The 26986-nt window shown below is 43.8% G+C and overlaps 1 protein-coding gene across 2 annotated transcripts in view; it reads left to right on the forward strand.

Moving 5' to 3' along the window:
• The window catches only part of tbc1d2b (TBC1 domain family, member 2B), an 82685-nt gene that overhangs the window by 1377 nt on the left and 54322 nt on the right, over positions 1 to 26986 (forward strand). For both annotated transcript variants that reach the window (XM_090230806.1, XM_090230807.1), the window contains exons 2-3: positions 12391 to 12532; positions 15639 to 15819. In XM_090230806.1, the coding sequence (XP_090086932.1) occupies positions 12391 to 12532; positions 15639 to 15819 (323 nt within the window). The remainder of the gene's footprint in view (positions 1 to 12390; positions 12533 to 15638; positions 15820 to 26986) is intronic.

The following is a 26986-nucleotide window of genomic DNA, read 5'->3' on the forward strand; positions in this document are numbered from 1 at the left end:
GTGGGACGTAACGTAGCCTGTTGAATGACGTGGGACGTAACGTAATGTGTGGGAGAGACAAAAAGCGAGTAAAAAACACCCTAAATATTTTTAGAACTACAAATGAACTTTCTTCTGTCCATTCTTGTTTTTTTATGTCACAATTCCAACCCTCCTCCTTTATCTGGGCTTGGGACCGGCAAAAGTGACCCAAAAGAGACACTGGCGGAGTTACTTAGTTTTTTATTTTACTGAAAAAAACATTATTATTATTATTTTTTTTTACATTTACATCCCTCCCTGAATGTAAGCCAGGGCGGGATCAGCCAGCGGCTGCTTCCTGCATGCGTGATTCATTTGCAGTCTAGACGCGGAGGGGTGAACATCTCCTGCTCTGACTGCAGCTGGGAGGGACTGCTGGGCGAGGACTGGGCCGCCTGTGAGTGCTTTGGGACGGGGGTGGGGCCCACGGCAGCACCCGCTGCTCATTGAGAAGAGTAAGAACGATACGTGCTTTCACGTCAAAGTCTCCAATAACACCAGGAAAAGTCGCTAGATTTGTCGCTAGTTGCTTTTTGAAAACGTGTCGCTAGAGGGGTCTGAATACTCGCTAAATATAGCAACAAATTCGCTAAGTTGGCAACACTGCTCAGCAGTGGCTCTCTCACACCTCATTATGGTACATAGTTGGGCCTTGTTGTAAGAATAATTTTGCAGTCAATCCTGAATATTCTTTATGTTGTGTGTGTGTGTGTGTGTGTGTACGGTATGTTAGTGTTCAATTTCCCTCTAACTGGGTGAGGTTCCCTTCTCAGGGGAGGCAGAGTTTGATGCCGCATCACCTGAGGAAGGAGTGTCTTCATTTGGAATTGAATTTAGGCCGCTCAAATCAGCTCTGACTTCAGTCAGTGTTCTAGAAGGAATTGGGGCTGGGGTGCAATGTGTAAGGCGGTGCCAAGGTGTGCCTGATTTACCTTTGACCTGGACTGAGTGTGAAGTAACCTCCTTCACTTCGTACGGTCCAGTCCACCTGGGTTCCAGCCACTTTCTCTTGTGGACTGTAACCCTCACTCCGTCACCAACCTTTACCTTCAGTAGTGGCGTGTCCCCCGGCAACTCCCCCTCCTGGACCTTGTGAACCTGGGTAGAGAGTGCTGCAGAGAGAACCGTCAGTTTTTTCACATAATTAGACATTACAATTTGTTGTACATCAAGGGCGGGCATATGACCTCCCTCCCTTGGTGGACCATGCATGACTCTACCAGTCATTATCCCATGAGGCACATACTTTAGCTATCTTAGCTTTTGCTTTTGGTTTGACGTTCCACCAGATTTTGGGATTGGGGCCTGTACTTAGATCCAAATCTGTGGGTTATGCCAAATCTTTCTTCCACCTGTCTCAGGTGTTTGTTAAATGTAAGCCATTTGTCAAATTTGATTCGTCTTGGGATGCCATACCTGGGTATTAGTTTGGTTTGTAGCCACTCAAAGACTGACCTAGCATCCTCCCCTTTTGTTAGTATTGCCTCTACCCATTTGGAGAACCTATCTATTATGACTAGGAGAGAGAGTTTGCCTTTAGATAAATTTTCGGGGCCCATGTCGGTGTAGTCTATACTAATATCCTGAAAACATGCATTAGGTATTAAGTATGAGCCCATTGGTGTTCGATATGGTTTCTTTGGGTTGTGTCTGTCACAACCATTGCATTCGTCACAAAATAAATCATCGTCATAAAATAAGTCAGTCATATTTTTTATGTGAGGGTGCCACCAGATGTGCGAGGCCTTTTTGGAGGGTCTTTAGTTTGCCTTCGTGTGTGTGGGGCCATGTGTTTCTCATAAAAGTTCTGGGTCCATCAGTGTGGCCTGCTTCATGGGCATGGGCTGAGTCTGTATAGATATTCAGTCTTTCCTTTTCCTCTGATGAGGACCTGCGTCAATCCGATGATTTCAGCTAATTTGGCCGATGCTGGTTGAGGGATGATGGCTGATTGAAGGGTGACATCACGAGGTGAGCTGTTTTTTCAATAGCTTTTGCTACTGCAGCAACGTATCTGGAGCATGTTGACTGTCCTACCTCAATGTGGTCAAGTTTGGAAGAGTAGTACATCAAGACCCTTCTCTCCCCCTCTTGTTTCTGGAATAGGACGGATGAGGTGAATCCTTCCCTTTCAGAAACATCCAAATGGAACTTGTTCTTGTAGTCAGGTGCAGTCAGAGCTGCTGCCGCTGATATATCTGTTTTCAGGAGTGCTATGGCTGTTGATGCTTCAGCCGTCCAGGCCAGGGGTGCATGGAGGTTCCTTGATCGTAGGATGACCGGTGCTGCCACCCCCTCTGGGCCACACCCAATGGTACAACACCTGATAGGTGGGGTCAGGTGCATCATGTCTTCGTCCCAGTCTGCAGTGTAGAGGCAGTCATCAGTTTCTGTTGCATTGAGTGTGCAATGGATCTCAGCTTGGGGAGTCTTATATGGGTGCAGAGTGTAGATTTGAGCTTTCAGTTGGTTGAACTTAAACTGGATGTGAGGGGTGGCAGGCCCTGTGGGTAGGCGTTTTAGCCAGTACACTTCTTGGGCTTCAGACAGTGTGGTCATCGGCAGGAGTGGCATCCTCATCATTCTTACTGGGCGATCAGGTGTTGAAGTGGGAGGGTTGGTTGTAATCTTGCTGCTCCTGCTGCATGTGTCTAGGAGAGGGTCCTCTTCCTCTTCCTGGTGCCCCTCCACGTCCTCTTTCTCTTTCTCTCCATTGCTGTTGCTGCGGGGAGAGTGGTTTCGTGCAATATCTGGCATAGTGACCGGGAATTCCGCAGTTATACCACTGGTAGTTTCCCCCTCTGTATGGTCCAGTGTAGGGGCCTCGTTGAGCCCGTTGCCATTGCAGGATATACCGCTGTGGGGGAGGGTAATGGGGTGGTGGGGCTGCCTGCTGTTGGATCATCTGAGAGACAGTCTGTGCCACGATCTGAGTGTTATCTGGCTGCTCCCCTTGGTCTTGAGTTTCTACTGCAATCATTTGTTTGGGCGTGATGGCTGCAGACATTTTATCTAAGTCGTCTGATAATGTGTATAATGCGTTATTTAGGTATATTCAATCCTTACTATGTGGTGTTTATTTCTATCGTTGTATGCTTAGATGTACTGCTGTACTGGCAATGGCTTATCTCTTCTACCCCCACCCTCGCATACAAAGGGGGTTATCAGTATGTGACGCCCGCCACGTGTCTGTTTCTCCGGTATTTTATTTGAATTTGTTCAGCGATTCGTTTAGGTATTTTCTAAAAATGATTCGCCGATTTCCTTTTGGAACAATATATCAGTGAATATATGCGGTTCTATAACAATTTTCAGAGTAATTCTAGCTCTTTAGGAAATATAGATAGAATTTCTAGACAACTAAGAGTTGTTCAGTGAATTATTTAAATACTTTCTGTAAACAATTCGGTAAATTCCTTTATGAACTTATATCAGTAAATTCGAGCGATTCTATAGCAATTGTCAGAATAATTTTAAACTTTAGGCAATATCAACAGGAATGAAAAAAACGAAAATCAGTATTCCAGCCCGGCTGCTGTCAATCAAAGTTGCACGGCCATTCGATACTAAGGTGGCTTTGTCTATCAGCACGTGTGCCTAATAGCCCAGTTACGTATCCCAACCTACTCCGCGACAAACGTTTCTTTCAATTTAATTTCCCCCATCTCCAAATCATGGAATGTCAACTCTGGTTCATATTATGTTTATTGTTTGATGTGCAATAGCCACCTCATTCCCGATCTCTGTCTTGTGGAACGCCAAACTTACATATCCTGTATCTACTCGACTACACCTCTTACAAAACCTATTAAATAATACACAGCTTTTTTAATAGGGCATTTTTCATGCAGATTCATTCAATCCAACCACACCTCCACAAGACCTATTCGATGTTATATGTATCAACAGGAGATTTTACTTGCAGATCCGGTTCATCCATAATTCAACTATAACCACACCTCCACAAGACCTTATTCGATAGTACAGAACGTATCAAAATAGGACATTTTTACTTGCAGATCCGGTTCATCTATAATTCAACTATAACCACACCTCCACAAGACCTTATTCGATAGTACAGAACGTATCAAAATAGGACATTTTTACTTGCAGATTCGGTTCATCTATAATTCAACTATAACCACACCTCCACAAGACCTTATTCGATAGTACAGAACATATCAAAATAGGACATTTTTACTTGCAGATTCGGTTCATCTATAATTCAACTATAACCACACCTCCACAAGACCTTATTCGATAGTACAGAACGTATCAAAATAGGACATTTTTACTTGCAGATTCGGTTCATCTATCATTCATTCATTCGTATGAAATTCTCATTGAATTTCCAACATCCATAATTGTGTCCGTTACGTGTTAAAACACAGCCACTATTTAACGTCACCTCTATACACAACCCAATACATATATAATTAGGACAGTTTTCTATGCAGATTTCAGAACAAATAGGGTCCCTGGAGGAATTTAACACATTGGTCAATCACAATTCACACATTCCTATTAAAATAACTGAGTATAGGCCCATTAATAAGAATATATATATATATATATATATATTTATTTATTTTTTTATTTTTTTACAAAACAAGATATCTTTAATCAATGTCTTAGGTTCTTATGTAAAAAATTTGGGCACCGATTCATACTCACGCCCAGTACTTTCTGATCAAAATTTGGTTTAGGCTATAATACAATATGCAGATTTCGATATAACGGGCTCTGCTCACCTTTATATAGAGCGCTCCGATCAGATTTCCTGAGGCAAGATGAATGGCTGGGGAAGTCACTCTTCCGTCTGATTTTTTTTAGCCGTGATCAGTCTCGTCCTCTCACACTAACTTATAATAGATCGAATTCAAGAATAACCAAACTCTGCTACCAAGTTTGTTAGTGTTCAAATACTGGAGAGTTGAGACCAAATCACGGACGCTGGACAGAGTGGATTCCAGTTGTAACAAAAGACAGTTTTAATGAGTCAGAGATATCTTGTCCCGCAGTTTTACGTGCACGGACCTAGTTCACATAACTCGGCAAGGAGCCAGGTGAAAAAGAGGCCTTATACAACGGTTACATTCATTTTTATACATAGAATAAAGTAGGTGGAGTCTTGTCGTTTCGGTCTTCTTGACTGGTCGGAGGGTTGGAGGCGGGCCTTGCTCTAGCCAGAGCAGAAGCCCCATTGGTGCACAGCAGAGCCTTATCCTGAGCATCCGACCAATAGAGGGGGTCAGTCTTGTGGCTGGGTGTATGTGTTCTTACGACGGAATGTCTTTGTTTATGAGCTATGTGTATGAATACTTATATAACAGGTACCAGTCAGGAGTTTGGAGACACCTACTCATTCAAGTTTTTCTTTATTTTTACTAGCGGCCACTTTTGTACTATTACACACGTTGTAGAATAATAGTGAAGACATCAGAATTATAATAAAACATAATGTAGTAACCAAAAAAGTGTTAAATAAATCAAAAATACACTACCTTTCCTAAGTTTGGGGTCACTTTGAAATAAATGTCCTTGCTTTTGAAAGAAAACCTTTTTTTTTGTCCATTAAAATAACATCAAATTGATCAGAAATACAGTGTAGATAGATTGTTCATGTTGTAAATTATTATTGTAGCTGCAAACGGCAGATGTTTTATGGAATATCTACATAGGTGTACAGAGGCCCATTATCAACAACCATCACTCCTGTGTTCCAATGGCACTTTGTGTTAGCTAATCCAAGTTTATAATTTAAAAGGCTAATTGATCATGAGAAAACCCTTAGACTAGTTGAGTATCTGGAACATCAGCATTTGTGGGTTCGATTACAGGCTCAAAATGGTCAGAAACAAAGTATTTTCTTCTGAAACTCGTCAGTCTATTCTTGTTCTGAGAAATGAAGGCTATTCGATGCGTGAAATTGCCAAGTAACTGAAGATCTCGCACTGCCCCCTTCACAGAACTGCGCAAACTGGCTCTAACCAGAATAGAAAAGGAGTGGGAGGCCCCGGTGCACAACTGAGCAAGAGGACAAGTACATTAGAGTGTCTAGTTTGAGAAACAGATGCCACACAAGTCCTCAACTGGCAGCTTCATTAAATAGTCTGTCCAGTGTCTGTGTTCTTTTGCCCATCTTAATCTTTTATTTTTATTGGCCAGTCTGAGATATGGCTTTTTCTTTGCAACTCTGCCTAGAATGCCAGCATCCCAGAGTCGCCTCTTCACTGTTGACGTTGTGACTGGTGTTTTGCGGGTACTATTTAATGAAGCTGCCAGTTGAGGCATTTCCAGCTGTGCTAACATAACTGCAAAATAGTTTTCTAATGATCAATTAGCCTTTTTAAAATGATGAACTTGGATTAGCTAACACAACGTGCCATTGGAACACAGGAGTGATGGTTGCTGATAATGGGTCTATGTAGATATAACATAAATCTGCCATTTCCAGCTACAATAGTCATTTACAGCATTAACAATGTCTACACTGTATTTCTGATCACTTTGATGTTATTTTAACGGACAAAAAAAAAAGTGATTTATTTTCAAAAACAAGGACATTTCTAAGTGACCAACTTTTGAAAGATAGTGTATATTTCATATTTGAGATTCTAGATGTGAGATTCTTTCCCCGTTTGCCTTGATGACAGCTTTGCGCACTCTTGGCATTCTCTCAACCAGCTTCACGAGGAATGCTTTTCCAACAGTCTTGAAGGAGTTCCCACTTATGCATTCAGAAAGTATTCAGACCCCTTCACATTTTGTTAAGTTACAGCCATTTTCTAAAATGGATTAAATAAAAAAATGTCCTCCAATCTACACACAATACCCCTTTTTCAAGATGGCGCCGACAGAGATGGTTGGAGTCCTTCGGAAACTATGCTGCATTTAGTTTTTTTTATAAATGATTTCTTACATTGTTAACCCTGAAAATCTTAAGTGTTATTACATGCAGCCGGGAAGAACTATTGGATATAAGAGCGAAGTCAATTTACCAACATAACGACCATGAATACAACTTTCCCGAAGCGGATCCTCTGTTTGATCCACCAACCAGGACATTGGATCTAATCCCAGAGACCGACCCAAAACAATGTCGCCGCAGAAGAGATAGACAGAGCGGCCTCCTGGTAAGACTTCGGAGACGTGCACACCACCCACCGCTTCTGAGTATATTACTCGCCAATGTCCAGTCTCTAGACAACAAGGTGGACGAAATTAGGGCAAGGGTTGTCTTCCAGAGAGACATCAGAGACATTGTGACATTCTCTGTTACACGGAAACATGGCTCTCTCAGGATATGTTGTCAGTCGGTACAGCCACCGGGGTTCTTCATGTGTCGGGCCGACAGAAATAAACATCTTTCTGGGAAGAAGAAGGGCGTAATTGTCATGGTGTAATTGTAACAACAGGAACTCAAGTCCTTTTGGTTACCTGACCTAGAATTCCTTACAATCAAATGCTGACCACATTATCTCCCAAGAGAATTCTCTTCGATTATAGTCACATCCGTGTATACCCCCAAGCAGATACCACAATGGCCCTCAAGGAACTTCACTGGACTCTATGTAAACTGGAAACCACATCTCCTGAGGTGGCATTTATTGTAGCTGGAGATTTTAACAAAGCTAATTTAAGGACAAGGCTACCTAAATTCTATCAGCATATGGACCATAGGAAGCATTCTGGCAAGACAATTGATCACAGCTACTCTAACTTCTGCGATTCACACAAGACCCTCCCCCGCCCTCCCTTCGGCAAATCCGACTACGACTCCATTCTCCATTTTGCTCCTACTGTCCTACAGGCAGAAACTCAAACTGGATTTACCCGTGACTAGAACCATTCAACGCTGGTCTGACCAATCGGAATCCACGCTTCAAGATTGTTTTGATCACGCGGACTGGGAAATGTTCCGGGAAGCCTCAGAGAATAACATTGATTTATATGCTGACTCGGTGAGTGAGTTTATAAGGATGTTCATTGGAGATGTTGTACCCACTGTGACTATTAAAACCTACCCTAACCAGAAACCGTGGGGGGATGGCGGCATTCGCGCAAAACTGAAAGCGCGAACCACCGCATTTAACCATGGAAAGATGACTAGGAATATGTCTGAAATATAAACAGTGTACTTATTCCCTCCGCAAGGCAGCGAAATCGGTATAGGGACAAAGTGGAGTCGCAATTCAACGGCTCAGACACGAGACGTATGTGGCACGGTCTAGATGCAATTACTGATGACAAAAAGTAAACCAGCCACCGATGAGGTCCGCTACCAAGGATTGCGAGCCCCCTCTCTCCTTCTCCGTGGCCGACATGAGTAAGACATTAAGCTCTGCTGTCCCAGACGGCATCCCTAGCCGCGTCCTCAGAGCATGTGCAGACCAGCTGGCTGGTGTGTTTACGGACATATTCAATCTATTCAAATGCTTCCAAATGGCCACCATTGTTCCTGTACCCAAGAAGGCAAAGAACTGAACTAAATTACTATTGCCTGTAGCACTCACTTCTGTCATCATGAAGTGCTTTGAGAGACAAGTCAAGGGTCATGTCACCTCCACCTTACCTGCCACCCTAGACCCACTTCAGTTTGCATACCGCCCCAACAGGCCCACATACGATGCAATCACCATCACACTACACACTGCCTTATCCCATCTGGACAAGAGGAATACCTCGGTAAGAATGCTGTTCTTTGACTACAGCTCAGCATTCAACACCGTAGTACACTCCAAGCTCATCATTAAGCTTGAGGCCCTGGGTCTCAACCCCGTCCGTCCTGTGCAATTGGGTCCTGGACTTTCTGACAGACCCTCCCCCGGGTGGTGAAGGTAGGAAACAACATCTCCACTTTTCTAATCCTCAACATTGGGTTCTTGGCCACCTCCCTGACCAAGGCCCTTCTCCCCCGATTTCTCAGTTTGGCCGAGCGGCCAGCTCTAGGAAGAGTCTTGGTGGTTCTAAACTTTTTCCATTTAAGAATGATGGTGGCCACTGTATTCTTGGTGAACTTCAGTCCTGCAGACATTTTTTGGTTCCCTTCCCCAGATCTGTGCATCAACACAATCCTCTCTGAGCTCTACAGACAATTCCTTCAACCTCATTGCATGGTTTTTACTCTGACATGCACTGTCAACTGTGGGACGTTTATATAGACGGTGGACTCCAATCTAGTTGTAGAAACATATCATAGATGGTCAATGGAACAGATTGCACCTGAGCTCAATTTCGAGTCTCATAGCAAAGGATCCGAATACTTATGTAAATAAGGTATTTCTGTTTTTTTTATTTTTAATAAATGCTTTGTTATTATGGGGTATTGTGTGTAGGTTTATGAGGAAAACAATTCATTTAATCCATTTTTGTTAAGGCTGTAACTTAACAAAATGTGTAAAAAGGTCAAGGGGTCTGAAGACTTTCCGAATGACCTGTAAAATAAAACAACTTGGAACCTCTAGAAACTCATCAATGGTGCCCTCTAATAGAACATCCTGGAACATCTAAAAACTCATCAATGGTGCCCTCTAATAGAACATCCTGGAACCTCTAGAAACTCATCAATGGTGCCCTCTAATAGAACATCCTGGAACCTCTAGGATTTCATCAATGGTGCCCTCTAATAGAACATCCTGGAACCTCTAGAAACTCATCAACGGTGCCCTCTAATAGAACTGTAACATTTTAAGGATAAATATAGCAGCAGTAACATATAAACAATATAAACATTTCTGATGCACATACGGAGTATGCTAGTTGCACTCAAACATGCTTTCACCAATGATAATGACTAACACTTTATTAGCATGCACAGGGTGCCTGCACAAACAATGCTAGCATTAGCTGGTGCTGGCATACCGCACTACAACTTCTCTTATCTATAAACACCTTGCGCAGGGCAGGTATAAACAACATTCACCTGGAGGCGAAGGTGCTGGCCAGCGGAGTAGAACACCTGTTTAGGAGAGGTGCTGGCTAGCAGAGTAGAACACCTGTTTAGGAGAGGTGCTGGCTAGCAGAGTAGAACACCTGTTTAGGAGAGGTGCTGGCTAGCAGAGTAGAACACCTGTTTAGGAGAAGTGCTGGCTAGCAGAGTAGAACACCTGTTTAGGAGAGGTGCTGGCTAGCAGAGTAGAACACCTGTTTAGGAGAGGTGCTGGCTAGCAGAGTAGAACACCTGTTTAGGAGAGGTGCTGGCTAGCAGAGTAGAACACCTGTTTAGGAGAGGTGCTGGCTAGCAGAGTAGAACACCTGTTTAGGAGAGGTGCTGGCTAGCAGAGTAGAACACCTGTTTAGGAGAGGTGCTGGCTAGCAGAGTAGAACACCTGTTTAGGAGAGGTGCTGGCTAGCAGAGTAGAACACCTGTTTAGGAGAGGTGCTGGCTAGCAGAGTAGAACACCTGTTTAGGAGAGGTGCTGGCTAGCAGAGTAGAACACCTGTTTAGGAGAGGTGCTGGCTAGCAGAGTAGAACACCTGTTTAGGAGAGGTGCTGGCTAGCGGAGTAGAACACCTGTTTAGGAGAGGTGCTGGCTAGCGGAGTAGAACACCTGTTTAGGAGAGGTGCTGGCTAGCGGAGTAGAACACCTGTTTAGGAGAGGTGCTGGCTAGCGGAGTAGAACACATGTTTAGGAGAGGTGTTGGCTAGCTGAGTAGAACATTTGAAATATTAAAGGAGAACCTCACACTCTAGGAGCTCAGATGCAATAATTGAATAACCTGATAACCAACGTTTCGACAGGCCAGCTGTCTTCTTCAGGGTATAATGACACACTGCAGGGTGACTAGTTTATAGTGTCAAAGGACACACAAAGGTGTCTGTAATCATGGCCGGGTGTGGCCTGATATCATTGGTTAATTCTCAGATATAAAAAGGTATATAAACATTCATCACACAAAATGTCCCCCAGAGAATATCCTGACATGCCAATGGATGCACACAACAGTTGGGTTAGGAAACAGCATGTGAAAGTCTGTCAGTATCAACAACGTATGTTCTCCATACTGCAAGCACGCTCTAATGTGAGGTGTGCGGGGTGGTGCCTTGGAGTGAGTCCAAGCTCCCTGATTGGTTGGAATGAGTGGAAACTTGAAGGGTGATTGACAGGGCTGCAGACCAATCAGGTTGAAAGGGCCAGCCTTTTCCCCCACCTGTACTAGCATGGAGTCTGTCCTCCCCAGACAACTCTCACATCCTGTATAACACTCTATGCAAAGGAAATGTTAGATTTTGTAGTTTTAACATTTTGTGGATGATTGTTTTGAGGCCTGACCCTAACCCTGTGTCTCTGTCCCCCTCCAACTACAGGCCTGACCCTAACCCTGTGTCTCTGTCCCCCTCCAACTACAGGCCTGACCCTAACCCTGTGTCTCTGTCCCCCTCCAACTACAGGCCTGACCCTAACCTCCAAACCCATAACCCTGTGTCTCTGTGTATCAGGCCCCTAACCCTGTGTCTCTGTGTCAGGCCCCTAACCCTGTGTCTCTGTGTTTCAGGCCCCTAACCCTGTGTCTCTGTGTTTCAGGCCCCTAACCCTGTGTCTCTGTGTTTCAGGCCCCTAACCCTGTGTCTCTGTGTCACGCCCCTAACCCCTTGTCTCTGTGTTTCAGGCCCCTAACCCCCCTGACTCTGTGTCTCTGTGTTTCAGGCCCCTAACCCCCCTGACTCTGCGTCTCTGTGTTTCAGGCCCCTAACCCCCCTGACTCTGCGTCTCTGTGTTTCAGGCCCCTAACCCCCTAACTCTGCGTCTCTGTGTTTCAGGCCCCTAACCCCCCTGACTCTGCGTCTCTGTGTTTCAGGCCCCTAACCCCCCTGACTCTGTGTCTCTGTGTTTCAGGCCCCTAACCCCCCTGACTCTGCGTCTCTGTGTTTCAGGCCCCTAACCCCCCTGACTCTGTGTCTCTGTGTTTCAGGCCCCTAACCCCCCTGACTCTGCGTCTCTGTGTTTCAGGCCCCTAACCCCCCTGACTCTGCGTCTCTGTGTTTCAGGCCCCTAACCCCCTAACTCTGCGTCTCTGTGTTTCAGGCCCCTAACCCCCTAACTCTGCGTCTCTGTGTTTCAGGCCCCTAACCCCCCTGACTCTGCGTCTCTGTGTTTCAGGCCCCTAACCCCCCTGACTCTGCGTGTCTGTGTTTCAGGCCCCTAACCCCCTAACTCTGCGTCTCTGTGTTTCAGGCCCCTAACCCCCCTGACTCTGCGTCTCTGTGTTTCAGGCCCCTAACCCCCCTGACTCTGCGTCTCTGTGTTTCAGGCCCCTAACCCCCCTGACTCTGCGTCTCTGTGTTTCAGGCCCCTAACCCCCCTGACTCTGCGTCTCTGTGTTTCAGGCCCCTAACCCCCCTGACTCTGCGTCTCTGTGTTTCAGGCCCCTAACCGCCAGGTAATGCAGTACTGGCTCCAGCAGCTGCAGCAGAAGCGTTGGGAGTTCAGTAACACCAGAGGGTCTGGACAGAGGGACAGCTGGAGTTCTCCTACCCCTCACACTGGCCTGGTGGCCAAAGATACAGGTACTACCCTGCTACACCCTTACACTGGGGACAAAGATACAGGGACTACACCCTTACACTGGGGACAAAGATACAGGGACTACACCCTTACACTGGGGACAAAGATACAGGGATTACACCCTTACACTGGGGACAAAGATACAGGGATTACACCCTTACACTGGGGACAAAGATACAGGTACTACACCCTTACATTGGGGACAAAGATACAGGGACTACACCCTTACACTGGGGACAAAGATACAGGGACTACACCCTTACACTGGGGACAAAGATACAGGGACTACACCCTTACACTGGGGACAAAGATACAGGGACTACACCCTTACACTGGGGCCAGACTGTAAATATAGTGTCAGAGCTGTGGCTGTTGTTCACACTGTAGACAGTAAATATAGTGTCAGAGCTGTGGCTGTTGTTCACACTGTAGACAGTAAATATAGTGTCAGAGCTGTGGCTGTTGTTCACACTGTAGACAGTAAATATAGTGTCAGAGCTGTGGCTGTTGTTCACACTGTAGACAGTAAATATAGTGTCAGAGCTGTGGCTGTTGTTCACACTGTAGACAGTAAATATAGTGTCAGAGCTGTGGCTGTTGTTCACACTACAGACAGTAAATATAGTGTCAGAGCTGTGGCTGTTGTTCACACTGTAGACAGTAAATATAGTGTCAGAGCTGTGGCTGTTGTTCACACTGTAGACAGTAAATATAGTGTCAGAGCTGTGGCTGTTGTTCACACTGTAGACAGTAAATATAGTGTCAGAGCTGTGGCTGTTGTTCACACTGTAGACAGTAAATATAGTGTCAGAGCTGTGGCTGTTGTTCACACTGTAGACAGTAAATATAGTGTCAGAGCTGTGGCTGTTGTTCACACTGTAGACAGTAAATATAGTGTCAGAGCTGTGGCTGTTGTTCACACTGTAGACAGTAAATATAGTGTCAGAGCTGTGGCTGTTGTTCACACTACAGACAGTAAATATAGTGTCAGAGCTGTGGCTGTTGTTCACACTGTAGACAGTAAATATAGTGTCAGAGCTGTGGCTGTTGTTCACACTGTAGACAGTAAATATAGTGTCAGAGCTGTGGCTGTTGTTCACACTGTAGACAGTAAATATAGTGTCAGAGCTGTGGCTGTTGTTCACACTGTAGACAGTAAATATAGTGTCAGAGCTGTGGCTGTTGTTCACACTGTAGACAGTAAATATAGTGTCAGAGCTGTGGCTGTTGTTCACACTGTAGACAGTAAATATAGTGTCAGAGCTGTGGCTGTTGTTCACACTGTAGACAGTAAATATAGTGTCAGAGCTGTGGCTGTTGTTCACACTGTAGACAGTAAATATAGTGTCAGAGCTGTGGCTGTTGTTCACACTGTAGACAGTAAATATAGTGTCAGAGCTGTGGCTGTTGTTCACACTGTAGACAGTAAATATAGTGTCAGAGCTGTGGCTGTTGTTCACACTGTAGACAGTAAATATAGTGTCAGAGCTGTGGCTGTTGTTCACACTGTAGACAGTAAATATAGTGTCAGAGCTGTGGCTGTTGTTCACACTGTAGACAGTAAATATAGTGTCAGAGCTGTGGCTGTTGTTCACACTGTAGACAGTAAATATAGTGTCAGAGCTGTGGCTGTGGTTCACACTACAGACAGTAAATATAGTGTCAGAGCTGTGGCTGTTGTTCACACTACAGACAGTAAATATAGTGTCAGAGCTGTGGCTGTTGTTCACACTGTAGACAGTAAATATAGTGTCAGAGCTGTGGCTGTTGTTCACACTGTAGACAGTAAATATAGTGTCAGAGCTGTGGCTGTTGTCCACACTGTAGACAGTAAATATAGTGTCAGAGCTGTGGCTGTTGTTCACACTGTAGACAGTAAATATAGTGTCAGAGCTGTGGCTGTTGTTCACACTGTAGACAGTAAATATAGTGTCAGAGCTGTGGCTGTTGTTCACACTGTAGACAGTAAATATAGTGTCAGAGCTGTGGCTGTTGTTCACACTGTAGACAGTAAATATAGTGTCAGAGCTGTGGCTGTTGTTCACACTGTAGACAGTAAATATAGTGTCAGAGCTGTGGCTGTTGTTCACACTGTAGACAGTAAATATAGTGTCAGAGCTGTGGCTGTGGTTCACACTACAGACAGTAAATATAGTGTCAGAGCTGTGGCTGTTGTTCACACTGTAGACAGTAAATATAGTGTCAGAGCTGTGGCTGTTGTTCACACTGTAGACAGTAAATATAGTGTCAGAGCTGTGGCTGTTGTTCACACTGTAGACAGTAAATATAGTGTCAGAGCTGTGGCTGTTGTTCACACTACAGACAGTAAATATAGTGTCAGAGCTGTGGCTGTTGTTCACACTACAGACAGTAAATATAGTGTCAGAGCTGTGGCTGTTGTTCACACTACAGACAGTAAATATAGTGTCAGAGCTGTGGCTGTTGTTCACACTGTAGACAGTAAATATAGTGTCAGAGCTGTGGCTGTTGTTCACACTGTAGACAGTAAATATAGTGTCAGAGCTGTGGCTGTTGTTCACACTGTAGACAGTAAATATAGTGTCAGAGCTGTGGCTGTTGTTCACACTGTAGACAGTAAATATAGTGTCAGAGCTGTGGCTGTTGTTCACACTACAGACAGTAAATATAGTGTCAGAGCTGTGGCTGTTGTTCACACTACAGACAGTAAATATAGTGTCAGAGCTGTGGCTGTTGTTCACACTACAGACAGTAAATATAGTGTCAGAGCTGTGGCTGTGGTTCACACTACAGACAGTAAATATAGTGTCAGAGCTGTGGCTGTTGTTCACACTGTAGACAGTAAATATAGTGTCAGAGCTGTGGCTGTTGTTCACACTGTAGACAGTAAATATAGTGTCAGAGCTGTGGCTGTTGTTCACACTGTAGACAGTAAATATAGTGTCAGAGCTGTGGCTGTTGTTCACACTGTAGACAGTAAATATAGTGTCAGAGCTGTGGCTGTTGTTCACACTGTAGACAGTAAATATAGTGTCAGAGCTGTGGCTGTTGTTCACACTGTAGACAGTAAATATAGTGTCAGAGCTGTGGCTGTGGTTAGTAACAGACTGTCTATCTGCTGTGTTTCAGATGTCTTTGTGTTTGAGAAGCCCAGTCACAGTGACAGCATGGAGAGGGTACGCAGCGACTTTGCTATGGAAACAGACACGGACGGACTGGTGGGTGTCCAATCAGCACGAGGCCCACCCCACCACCCCCCCAACCCCCTCAACTTCTCCAGCAAGCTGGGCCACTGGAGCTCAGAGATCAGGTAAGGTCTGGTGTAAGGGCTGTGATAAGGACTGGGCCTAGTGTAAGGGCTGTGATAAGGACTGGGCCTAGTGTAAGGGCTGTGATAAGGACTGGGCCTAGTGTAAGGGCTGTGGTAAGGACTGGGCCTAGTGTAAGGGCTGTGGTAAGGACTGGGCCTAGTGTAAGGGCTGTGATAAGGACTGGGCCTAGTGTAAGGGCTGTGATAAGGACTGGGCCTAGTGTAAGGGCTGTGATAAAGACTGGGCCTAGTGTAAGGGCTGTGATAAAGACTGGGCCTGGTGTAAGGGCTGTGATAAGGACTGGGCCTGGTGTAAGGGCTGTGATAAGGACTGGGCCTGGTGTCAGGGCTGTGATAAGGACTGGGCCTGGTGTAAGGGCTGTGATAAGGACTGGGCCTGGTGTAAGGGCTGTGATAAGGACTGGGCCTGGTGTAAGGGCTGTGATAAGGACTGTTTCTGGTGTAAGGGCTGTGATAAGGACTGTTTCTGGTGTAAGGGCTGTGATAAGGACTGGGCCTAGTGTAAGGGCTGTGGTAAGGACTGGTTCTGGTGTAAGGTCTGTGGTAAGGACTGAGTATTTTGTAAAGGCTGTGGAAAGGAATGAGTCTTTTGTAAGGGCTGTGGTAAGGACTGAGTCTTTTGTAAGGGCTGTGGTAAGGGAATACCCCCCTGATTTGGACAAAAACAAATTGCGGAATATTGGCATTGGACAAACCATATACACGATGGCCAATACCACCCAATTTGGCGTTGATTCATGCAAAGTATATTGCAAATGCCATATGGCAATTGCCAATTGTAACACTTCAAAATTCCAATAGGGGGCGTGTGCGTTCCACCGGGGCTTTTCATATTGCAAATGGCACCCAAGTCAACATCCAAAAGCCAAATTTTGAAAAAAGAATAAAAATAAAAAAAACTTAAAATCCCTTAAAAAAGTGCTTTCTGGACCTTTTTTCGAAATTCTTTCGAGTTTTTTGTCAATTACACATGTGTAAGAACTGTATGAGTATACTTTTGTCATCATATATATATATATTTTTAAGTACATGCGCATAAGGCACATGTTTTGTCCATTTGCAATATGATTTCATAGGAAGTCAAAAGTCAAAAGTCAAAAATGTCAAAATTTGGTAAAAAACTTCACACATCCTTAAAAAAGTGCTTTCTGGACCTTTTTTCAAAATTCTTTCGATTTTTGTGTCAATTACACATGTATAAGAACTTTATCAACATACTTTAGTCATACTTTATTATCATATATATATATATATATTTTTACTTGTGCATAAGGCATATGTTTTCTCCATTTGGAATATGATTTCATAGGAAGTCAAAAGTCAAAAGTCAAAAATGTCAAAATTTGGTAAAAAACTTCATACATCCTTAAAGTGCTTTCTGGACCTTTTTTCAAAATTCTTTTGATTTTTGTGTCAATAACACATGTATAAGAACTTTATCAACATACTTTAGTCATGCTTTATTATCATATTTTTTTTACTTGTACATAAGGCATATGTTTTCTCCATTTGCAATATGATGTCATAGGAAGTCAAAAGTCAAGAGTCAAAAGTAACGATTTTCCTCCGTGCAACTGATGATCTAAAATGTGCAACAAAAATGTTTTGATTTTTTTTGTTTATGTTTCCTTACTTTTTCAAAGTCACTGTGCATTTGCAATATGTTTTAATGGGCAGGTACCATCACGAATTTGTCATGCTCAAATTTCAAACTTTACTTTGCTCAAACTATACCTTTGTCAACTTGTATTACATATTTCTTTTTGTTTTACTTGTGCATAAGGCATATGTTTTCTCCATTTGCAATATGATGTCATAGGAAGTCAAAAGTCAAAGTCAAAAGTAAATATTTTCCTCCGTGCACCTGGTGATCTGAAATGTGCACCTGGTGACCTGAAATGTGCACCTGGTGATCTAAAATATGCAACTGGTAACCCCCAAAAAAAATTTTGGGATGTTTTTTTGTTTATGTTTCCTTACTTTTTCAAAGTCACTGTGCATTTGCAATATGTTTTAATTGGCAGGTACCATCACGAATTTGTCATGCTCAAAATTCAAGCTTGTGATCTAAAATATGCAGCTGGTTACCCAACATTTTTTGGGATGTTTTTTTGTTTATGTTTCCTTACTTTTTCAAAGTCACTGTGCATTTGCAATATGTTTTAATGGGCAGGTACCATCACTAATTTGTTTATGTTTCCTTACTTTTTCAAAGTCACTGTGCATTTGCAATATGTTTCAATGGGCAGGTACCATCACGAATTTGTCATGCTCAAAATTTTTTAGATGTATTTTTTTTTGTTTCCTTACTTTTTCAAAGTCACTGTGCATTTGCAATATGTTTCAATGGGCAGGTACCATCACGAATTTGTCATGCTATAAATTCAAGCTTTACTTTGCTCAAACTATACCTTTGTCATCTTGTGATCTAAAATATGCAACTGGTTACCTAAAACATTTGTTGATGTTTTTTTGTTTATGTTTCCTTACTTTTTAAAAGTCACTGCATTTGCAATATGTTTCAATGGGCAGGTACCATCACGAATTTGTCATGCTCAACATTTTTTAGATGTATTTTTTTTGGTTTCTTACTTTTTCAAAGTCACTGTGCATTTGCAATATGTTTTAATGGGCAGGTACCATCACGAATTTGTCATGCTATAAAAATCCTGCAGGAATGTGAAATTGACTGGCCCGATGAACTCGGGATGGCTTTGCAGTGATTCTGGGTCATCTCAATCGCTCGTTTGGGTTGATTTCAGAATGTCGCTTTTGGTGATGTTTTTTCACTATAGAATCATATTGCAAATGTACAAGAGTCAAGTGGACAAGAGTCCATCAGTCAATTAGATATCATTCTGACCACCAAACTGATACAAACTGACACCAAACCCACTTTTTCCAACTCGTTTAGTAGCCAACTATTACATACTTCAGAGCTGGCCCAAAATTCACAACGCCTTCGGTTCAAACCATAAAAAAACCATAAAACACGTAGTTACGTTCTAGCTGCGGGTCCATTTCTTATGTTATGTGTTGGCCTAGCTGAGGCGACCCCGAATCCCAAGTTTCGGCTCGATAGGTCATTTGGTGTCCGAGAAAAACCCTAATTGGTGCTGAAAATCCACTATTTTCCATGACTTGCTACGGGGTCCTTGAATGAGCTATCGGACAGAAACGTTGGGGTCTGTCTATATGGGCCGAGACGTTCGCAATGCACCTAGTCTTGCGACTCTGGGACATTTCTAAATGTCGTCATTTTCGTGATGCAAAAATGAATTGAAGTTATTTCAAATGTACGAGGCTGTTTCTCGGTCCGAGAACCTTCTAGAGCCACGTAACTCACCACGCACCATCTACGGGAGGTCTAGAACAGGTTTCTAAAGTTTCGGAACTCTAGGTCCGACGGTTCTTTTTTAGCTCCAACAAAGCTAACTATTGGAGCCACTGTCTGTCTCTACGCACCCCAATACGTCCCTCCTTCCAAGTTGTGTTTTAGTGTGATTTTTTTTTCCTTTGAATTTTTTTGGGAAAAATGACTGATTTACAGTTCACGGGGGTTGCCTAATCACACATATGAAGTTTTGGAAAGATCAGACTTTTTTAACCCTTCGAAACAGCCCCTGAGACACCAATTATGGCACTTCCGGTTGGCACAGGAAGTTATAAATCAACACATATCCTCATTGGGGTATGCTGTTACAGAATCCTGAGTTTTAAGTCCTTACGTTAAGAATTGACTGATCTACACAGGGTTGAATGCACTATGTCTATCAAACTGCATGCAGTGTATGGGTAAACACTTTTAGGGGCATTTTAACCACTTCCGGTTGGTCCAGGAAGCTTAGAATCAAATCCAAATCCAATTTTATTTGTCACATACACATGGTTAGCAGATGTTAGTGCGAGTGTAGCGAAATGCTTGTGCTTCTAGTTCCGACAATGCAGTAATAACAAGTAATCTAACTAACAATTCCAAAACTACTGTCTTGTACACAGTGTAAGGGGATAAAGAATATGTACATAAGGATATATGAATGAGTGATGGTACAGAGCAGCATAGGCAAGATACAGTAGATGGTATCGAGTACAGTATGTACAAATGAGATGAGTATGTAAACAAAGTGGCATAGTATAGTATAAAGTGGCTAGTGATACATGTATTACATAAGGATACCGTCGATGATATAGAGTACAGTATATACGTATGCATATGAGATGAATAATGTAGGGTAAGTAACATTTATATAAGGTAGCATTGTTTAAAGTGGCTAGTGATATATTTATGTCATTTCCCATCAATTCCCATTATTAAAGTGGCTGGAGTTGAGTCAGTGTCAGTGTGTTGGCAGCAGCCACTCAGTGTTAGTGGTGGCTGTTTAACAGTCTGATGGCCTTGAGATAGAAGCTGTTTTTCAGTCTCTCGGTCCCAGCTTTGATGCACCTGTACTGACCTCGCCTTCTGGATGATAGCGGGGTGAACAGGCAGTGGCTCGGGTGGTTGATGTCCTTGATGATCTTTATGGCCTTCCTGTGACATCGGGTGGTGTAGGTGTCCTGGAGGGCAGGTAGTTTCAACACAGGTAGACCTCATAGTGGCCTGATGGACTGGTACCGAAGACAGGTTCATACGGCATTCATAACCCACATAGGCCTCAGGTTGAAATTAGGGGTGCAGGCAATGTATTCCTATGGGGAGAGATGACACTGTAATCTGTGAGATCAAAAAACACTGTTTTACTGTTAAGGGTTAATGCCACACGGTCAAGGTTAGGCTTGTTCAGATCGGGAGGACCTTAGGAACATTCACGTGGTGGAATTTTTCTTCTCACCCTAACGGTTCTCTCACTGTCACCCAAAAGCAAATGACATTGTGGTGCAGGCTTCATTTTGGGCCTACTATTCTAATGCTCGCTGCGCCTAGACCGAGCGAGCTACGGTCAAGCGGGATATCTCGCTGAACTCGGTACGGCCTAGGGATTATGGTAATGCCATTTCCTGCTCTCTGTGTCTTTAAGCACCGCACTTTATCACTCCATCCTTCCTGTGTGTGTGTGAGGGAGCTTTTCTTTGACATCTGTTGGGATTAATGACTGATTTACAGTTCAGAAGGGTTACCTAGTCACACATATGAAGTTTTGGAGAGATGTGACTTTTTTAACCCTTCGAAACAGAGAGTGTGACCCAATTAAAGGCACTTCCGGTTGGCACAGGAAGCTATAAGTAAACACATGTCTTGATTTACATAGCCACTTACAGAATCCCGAGTTTTAAGTCTTTACGTTAAGAATTGACTGATCTACACAGGGTTGAATGCACTATGTCTATCAAACTGCAGGCAGTGTATGGGTAAACACTTTTAGGGGCATTTTAACCACTTCCGGTTGCTCCAGGAAGCTGAGATTCGACACAGGTAGACCTCATAGTGGCCTGATGGACTGGTACCGAAGACAGGTTCATACGGCATTCATAACCCATATAGGCTTCAGGTTGAATTTTGTGGTGCAGGCTATGTATTCCTATGGGGAGAGATGTCACTGTAATCTGTGAGATCAAAAAACCCTGTTTTACTGTGAAGGGTTAATGCCACACGGTCAAGGTTAGGCTTGTTCAGATCGGGAGGACCTTAGGAACATTCATGTGGTGGAATTTTTCTTCTCACCCTAACGGTTCTCTCACTGCCCCCCAAAATCAAATGACATTGTGGTGCAGGCTTCATTTTGGGCCTTCTTTTTTTCAAGTTTGCTGCACTCAGAACGAGCTACGGTCAAGCGGGGCGTCTCCTTGAACTCGGCACAGTCTGGAGACTATGGTGATGCCATTTTTTGTGTTGATTTCAGAATGCCATTTTGGTGATGGTCCCTCTCCGTTTAAACATATTGCAAATGTACAAAAGTCAACTAGCAAGTCAGTGTCCATCAGTCAATTAGATGTCATTATGACACCAAATGGATATCAATTGACACCAAACCCACTTTTTCCTACTCATTTAGTAGCCAACTATCACATATGTCAGAGCAGGCCCATAATTCACAGCGCCTTCAGTTGAAAACATAATAAAAAGGTAAAACACATAGTTACGTTCTAGCTGCGGGTCCAGTTTGGACATTATGTGAAGTCCTATGTGAGGCGACCCCGAATCCCGAGTTTCGGCTCGATAGGTCATTTGGTGTCCGAGAAAAACCCTAATTGGTGCTGAAAATCCACTATTTTCCATGACTTGCTACGGGGTCCTTGAATGAGCTATCGGACAGAAACTTTGGGGTCCGTCTCTATGGGCCGAGCCGGTTTCAACGCACCTAGCCTTGCGTCTCTGAGACTTTTCTAAACGTCGTCATTTTCGTGATGCAAAAATGAATTGAAGTTATTTCAAATGTACGAGGCTGTTTCTCGGTCCGAGAACCGTCTAGAGCCACGTAACTCGCCACGTAACTCGCCACGCACCATGGCCCGGAGGTCTAGAACAGGTTTCTAAAGTTTCGGAACTCTAGGCCCGACCGTTCTTTTTTAGCTCCAACAAAGCTAACTATTGCAGCCACTGTCTGTCTCTACGCACCCCAATACGTCCCTCCATCCAAGTTGTGTTTTAGTGCAATTTTTTTTTCCTTTGATTTTTTTTGGGAAAAATGACTGATTTACAGTTCATGGGGGTTGCCTAATCACATATATGAAGTTTTGGACAGATCTGACTTTTTTAACCCTTCGAAACAGCCCCTGAGACACCAATTATGGCACTTCCGGTTGGCACAGGAAGCTATAAATCACCACATGTCTTGATTGACATGGCCACTTACAGAATCCTGAGTTTTAAGTCTTTACGTTAAGAATTGACTGATCTACACAGGGTTGAATGCACTATGTCTATCAAACTGCAGGCAGTGTATGGTTAAACACTTTTAGGGTGATTTGAACCACTTCCGGTTGGTCCAGGAAGCTTAGAATCAACACAGGTAGACCTCATAGTGGCCTGATGGACTGGTACCGAAGACAGGTTCATACGGCATTCATAACCCACATAGGCCTCAGGTTGAATTTTGTGGTGCAGGCTATGTATTCCTATGGGGAGAGATGACACTGTAATCTGTGAGATCAAAAAACACTGTTTTACTGTTAAGGGTTAATGCCACACGGTCAAGGTTAGGCTTGTTCAGATCGGGAGGACCTTAGGAACATTCCTATGGTGGAATTTTTCTTCTCACCCTAACGGTTCTCTCACTCTCACCCAAAAGCAAATGACATTGTGGTGCAGGCTTCATTTTGGGCCTAATATTCTAATGGTTGCTGCGCCTAGACCGAGCGAGCTACGGTCAAGCGGGATAGCTCGTTGAACTCAGCACAGTCTGGAGACTATGGTGATGCCATTTTTTGTGTTGATTTCAGAATGCCATTTTGGTGATGGTCCCTCTCCGTTTAAACATATTGCAAATGTACAAAAGTCAACTAGCAAGTCAGTGTCCATCAGTCAATTAGATGTCATTATGACACCAAACCCACTTTTTCCTACTCATTTAGATGCCAACTATCATATATGTCAGAGCAGTCCCATAATTCACAGCGCCTCTAGTTTAAAACATAATAAAAAGGTAAAACACATAGTTACGTTCTAGCTGCGGGTCCAGTTCGGACATTATGTGAAGTCCTATGTGAGGCGACCCCGAATCCCGAGTTTCGGCTCGATAGGTCATTTGGTGTCCGAGAAAAACCCTAATTGGTGCTGAAAATCCACTTATTTCCATGCCTTGCTACGGGGTCCTTGAACGAGCTATCGGACAGAAACTTTGGGGTCCGTCTCTATGGGCCGAGCCGGTTTCAACGCACCTAGCCTTGCGTCTCTGAGACTTTTCTAAACGTCGTCATTTTCGTGATGCAAAAATGAATTGAAGTTATTCCAAATGTACGAGGCTGTTTCTCGGTCCGAGAACCATCTAGAGCCACGTAACTCGCCACGCACCATGGCCCGGAGGTCTAGAACAGGTTTCTAAAGTTTCGGAACTCTAGGTCCGACCGTTCTTTTTTAGCTCCAACAAAGCTAACTATTGCAGCCACTGTCTGTCTCTACGCACCCCAATACGTCCCTCCATCCAAGTTGTGTTTTAGTGCAATTTTTTTTTCCTTTGATTTTTTTGGGGAAAAATGACTGATTTACAGTTCATGGGGGTTGCCTAATCACATATATGAAGTTTTGGACAGATCTGCATTTTTTAACCCTTCGAAACAGCCCCTGAGACACCAATTATGGCACTTCCGGTGGCACAGGAAGTTATAAATCAACACATATCCTCATTGGGGTATGCTGTTACAGAATCCTGAGTTTTAAGTCCTTACGTTAAGAATTGACTGATCTACACAGGGTTGAATGCACTATGTCTATCAAACTGCATGCAGTGTATGGGTAAACACTTTTAGGGGCATTTTAACCACTTCCGGTTGGTCCAGGAAGCTTAGAATCGACACAGGTAGACCTCATAGTGGCCTGATGGACTGGTACCGAAGACAGGTTCATACGGCATTCATAACCCACATAGGCCTCAGGTTGAAATTAGGGGTGCAGGCAATGTATTCCTATGGGGAGAGATGACACTGTAATCTGTGAGATCAAAAAACACTGTTTTACTCTTAAGGGTTAATGCCACACGGTCAAGGTTAGGCTTGTTGAGATCGGGAGGACCTTAGGAACATTCATGTGGTGGAATTTTTCTTCTCACCCTAACGGTTCTCTCACTGTCACTCAAAAGCAAATGACATTGTGGGGCAGGCTTCATTTTGGGCCTACTATTCTAATGGTCGGTTATTGTGTTATTTCAGAAAATCATAGAAAATCACAGAAATGTCGCAGAGCTCCGCAGCACACTTTAAAAAGATTTGTATGAACACCCTGCAACTGGATCTGTAACCGTTGAAAAAAAAAAACGCCTATTTGTGACCATCACCAATTTGTCATTGTTCCGTTTCTCTTAAATGACGATAGATAAATGGCTGGTTCTTTTTTTATTGACACCGGAGGCTCCTTGGCTTTGACCTGAAGTGGAAAAATAATTTCTCTACTTCCATTTTAAGCCTTTAATCCCAGAAAAATGGCCGTAGCTCAAAAACCGTCGAGGCCTAGACGCCATCCCGTTCGGGGCCAACTGCCCGTTACGCCAACCCTACGCTCGCCAAGTTTCGGCTTCAAAATATTTTCAGTTTTTGAGATAAGGCCCCGTCGCGATTCGTGATGTTTTGCCAAATTGCCATATGATTCCGTATGCCATCTGGTGGGAGTGTCCGGGACGGCGGAAAAACGGTCCGAAACTTGTTTTTTTTTTTTAACGGAAACCGAACGTCCGACAAAGTTCATTCGACGACTTCCCGGTAGGTCCGGCCCTACCGCACGGCCCGACGCCGACCGCGAATTTTACAAACGATTTCGGACGTCAGGTAAGGGACCGTACATTTGCAATATGGACTTTCTCACTGATCATACACGAAATGCCGAAATGTTCCCTTATGTATGTAAGGACTGAGTCTGGTGTAAGGGTTGTGGCTGTGGTAAGGACTGGGTCTAGTGTAAGGGCTGTGGTAAGGACTGGGCCTAGTGTAAGGGCTGTGGTAAGGACTGAGTCTTTTCTAAGGGCTGTGGTAAGGACTGAGTCTTTTGTAAGGGCTGTGGTAAGGACTGAGTCTGGTGTAAGGGTTGTGGCTGTGGTAAGGACTGGGCCTAGTGTAAGGGCTGTGGTAAGGACTGGGCCTAGTGTAAGGGCTGTGGTAAGGACTGGGTCTGGTGTAAGGGCTGTGGTAAAGACTGTGTCTGTTGTAAGGGGTGTGGTAAGGACTGGGTCTGGTGTAAGGACTGTGGTAAGGACTGGGTCTGGTGTAAGGGCTGGGTCTGGTGTAAGGGCTGTGGCTGTGGTAAAGACTGGGTCTGGTGTAAGGGGTGTGGTAAGGACTGGGTCTGGTGTAAGGGGTGTGGCTGTGGTAAGGACTGGGTCTGGTGTAAGGGGTGTGGCTGTGGTAAGGACTGGGTCTGGTGTAAGGGCTGTGGTAAGGACTGAGTCTGGTGTAAGGGCTGTGGCTGTGGTAAAGACTGGGTCTGGTAAAAGGGCTGTGGTAAGTAGAGGTCAACCGACTAATTGGAATGGCCAATTAATTAGGGCCGATTTCAAGTTTTCATAACAATCGGTAATTGGCATTTTTGGACACCGATCATAGCTGATTACGTTGCACTCCACGAGGAGACTGCGTGGCAGGCTGACTACCTGTTACTCCACGAGGAGACTGCGTGGCAGGCTGACTACCTGTTACTCCACGAGGAGACTGCGTGGCAGGCTGACTACCTGTTATGCGAGTGCAGCAAGGAGCCAAGGTAAGGTGCTAGCTAGCATTGAACATATCTTATAAAAAAACAATCTTAACATAATCACTAGTTAACTACACATGGTTGATGATATTACTAGTTTATCCAGCTTGTCCTGCGTTGCATGTAATCAATGTGGCGCCTGTTAATTTATCATTGAATCACAGCCTACTTCACCAAACGGGTGATTTAACAAGCGCATTCGCGATAAAAGCACTGTCGTTGCACCAATGTGTACCTAACCAAAAACATCAACGCCTTTCTTAAAATCAATACACTATTATATATTTTTAAACCTGCATATTTAGTTAATATTGCCTGCTAACATGAATTTATTTTAACTAGGGAAATTGTTTAATTTCTCTTGCGTTCTGTGCAACAGAGTCAGGGTATATGCAGCAGTTTGGGCCGTCTGGCTCGTTGCGAACTATGTGAAGACCATTTCTTCCTAACAAAGACAGCCAACTTCACCAAACGGGGGATGATTTAACAAAAGCACATTTGTGTAAAAAGCACAATCGTTGCACGAATGTACCTAAACATCAATGCCTTTCTTAAAATCAATACACAGAAGTATATTTTTTTTAAACCTGCATATTTAGTTAAAAGAAATCCAGGTGAGCAGGCAATATTAACCAGGTGAAATTGTGTCACTTCTCTTGCGTTCATTGCACGCAGAGTCAGTGTATATGCAACAGTTTGGGCCGCCTAATTTGCCAGAATTTTATGTAATTATGACATAACATTGAAGGTTGTGCAATGTAACAGGAATATTTAGACATATGGATGCCACCCGTTAGATAAAATACGGAA

The sequence above is a fragment of the Oncorhynchus mykiss genome, chromosome 4, assembly GCF_057628025.1.
Source record: "Oncorhynchus mykiss isolate SJ-2025 chromosome 4, ASM5762802v1, whole genome shotgun sequence".
Classification (NCBI taxonomy): domain Eukaryota; kingdom Metazoa; phylum Chordata; class Actinopteri; order Salmoniformes; family Salmonidae; genus Oncorhynchus; species Oncorhynchus mykiss.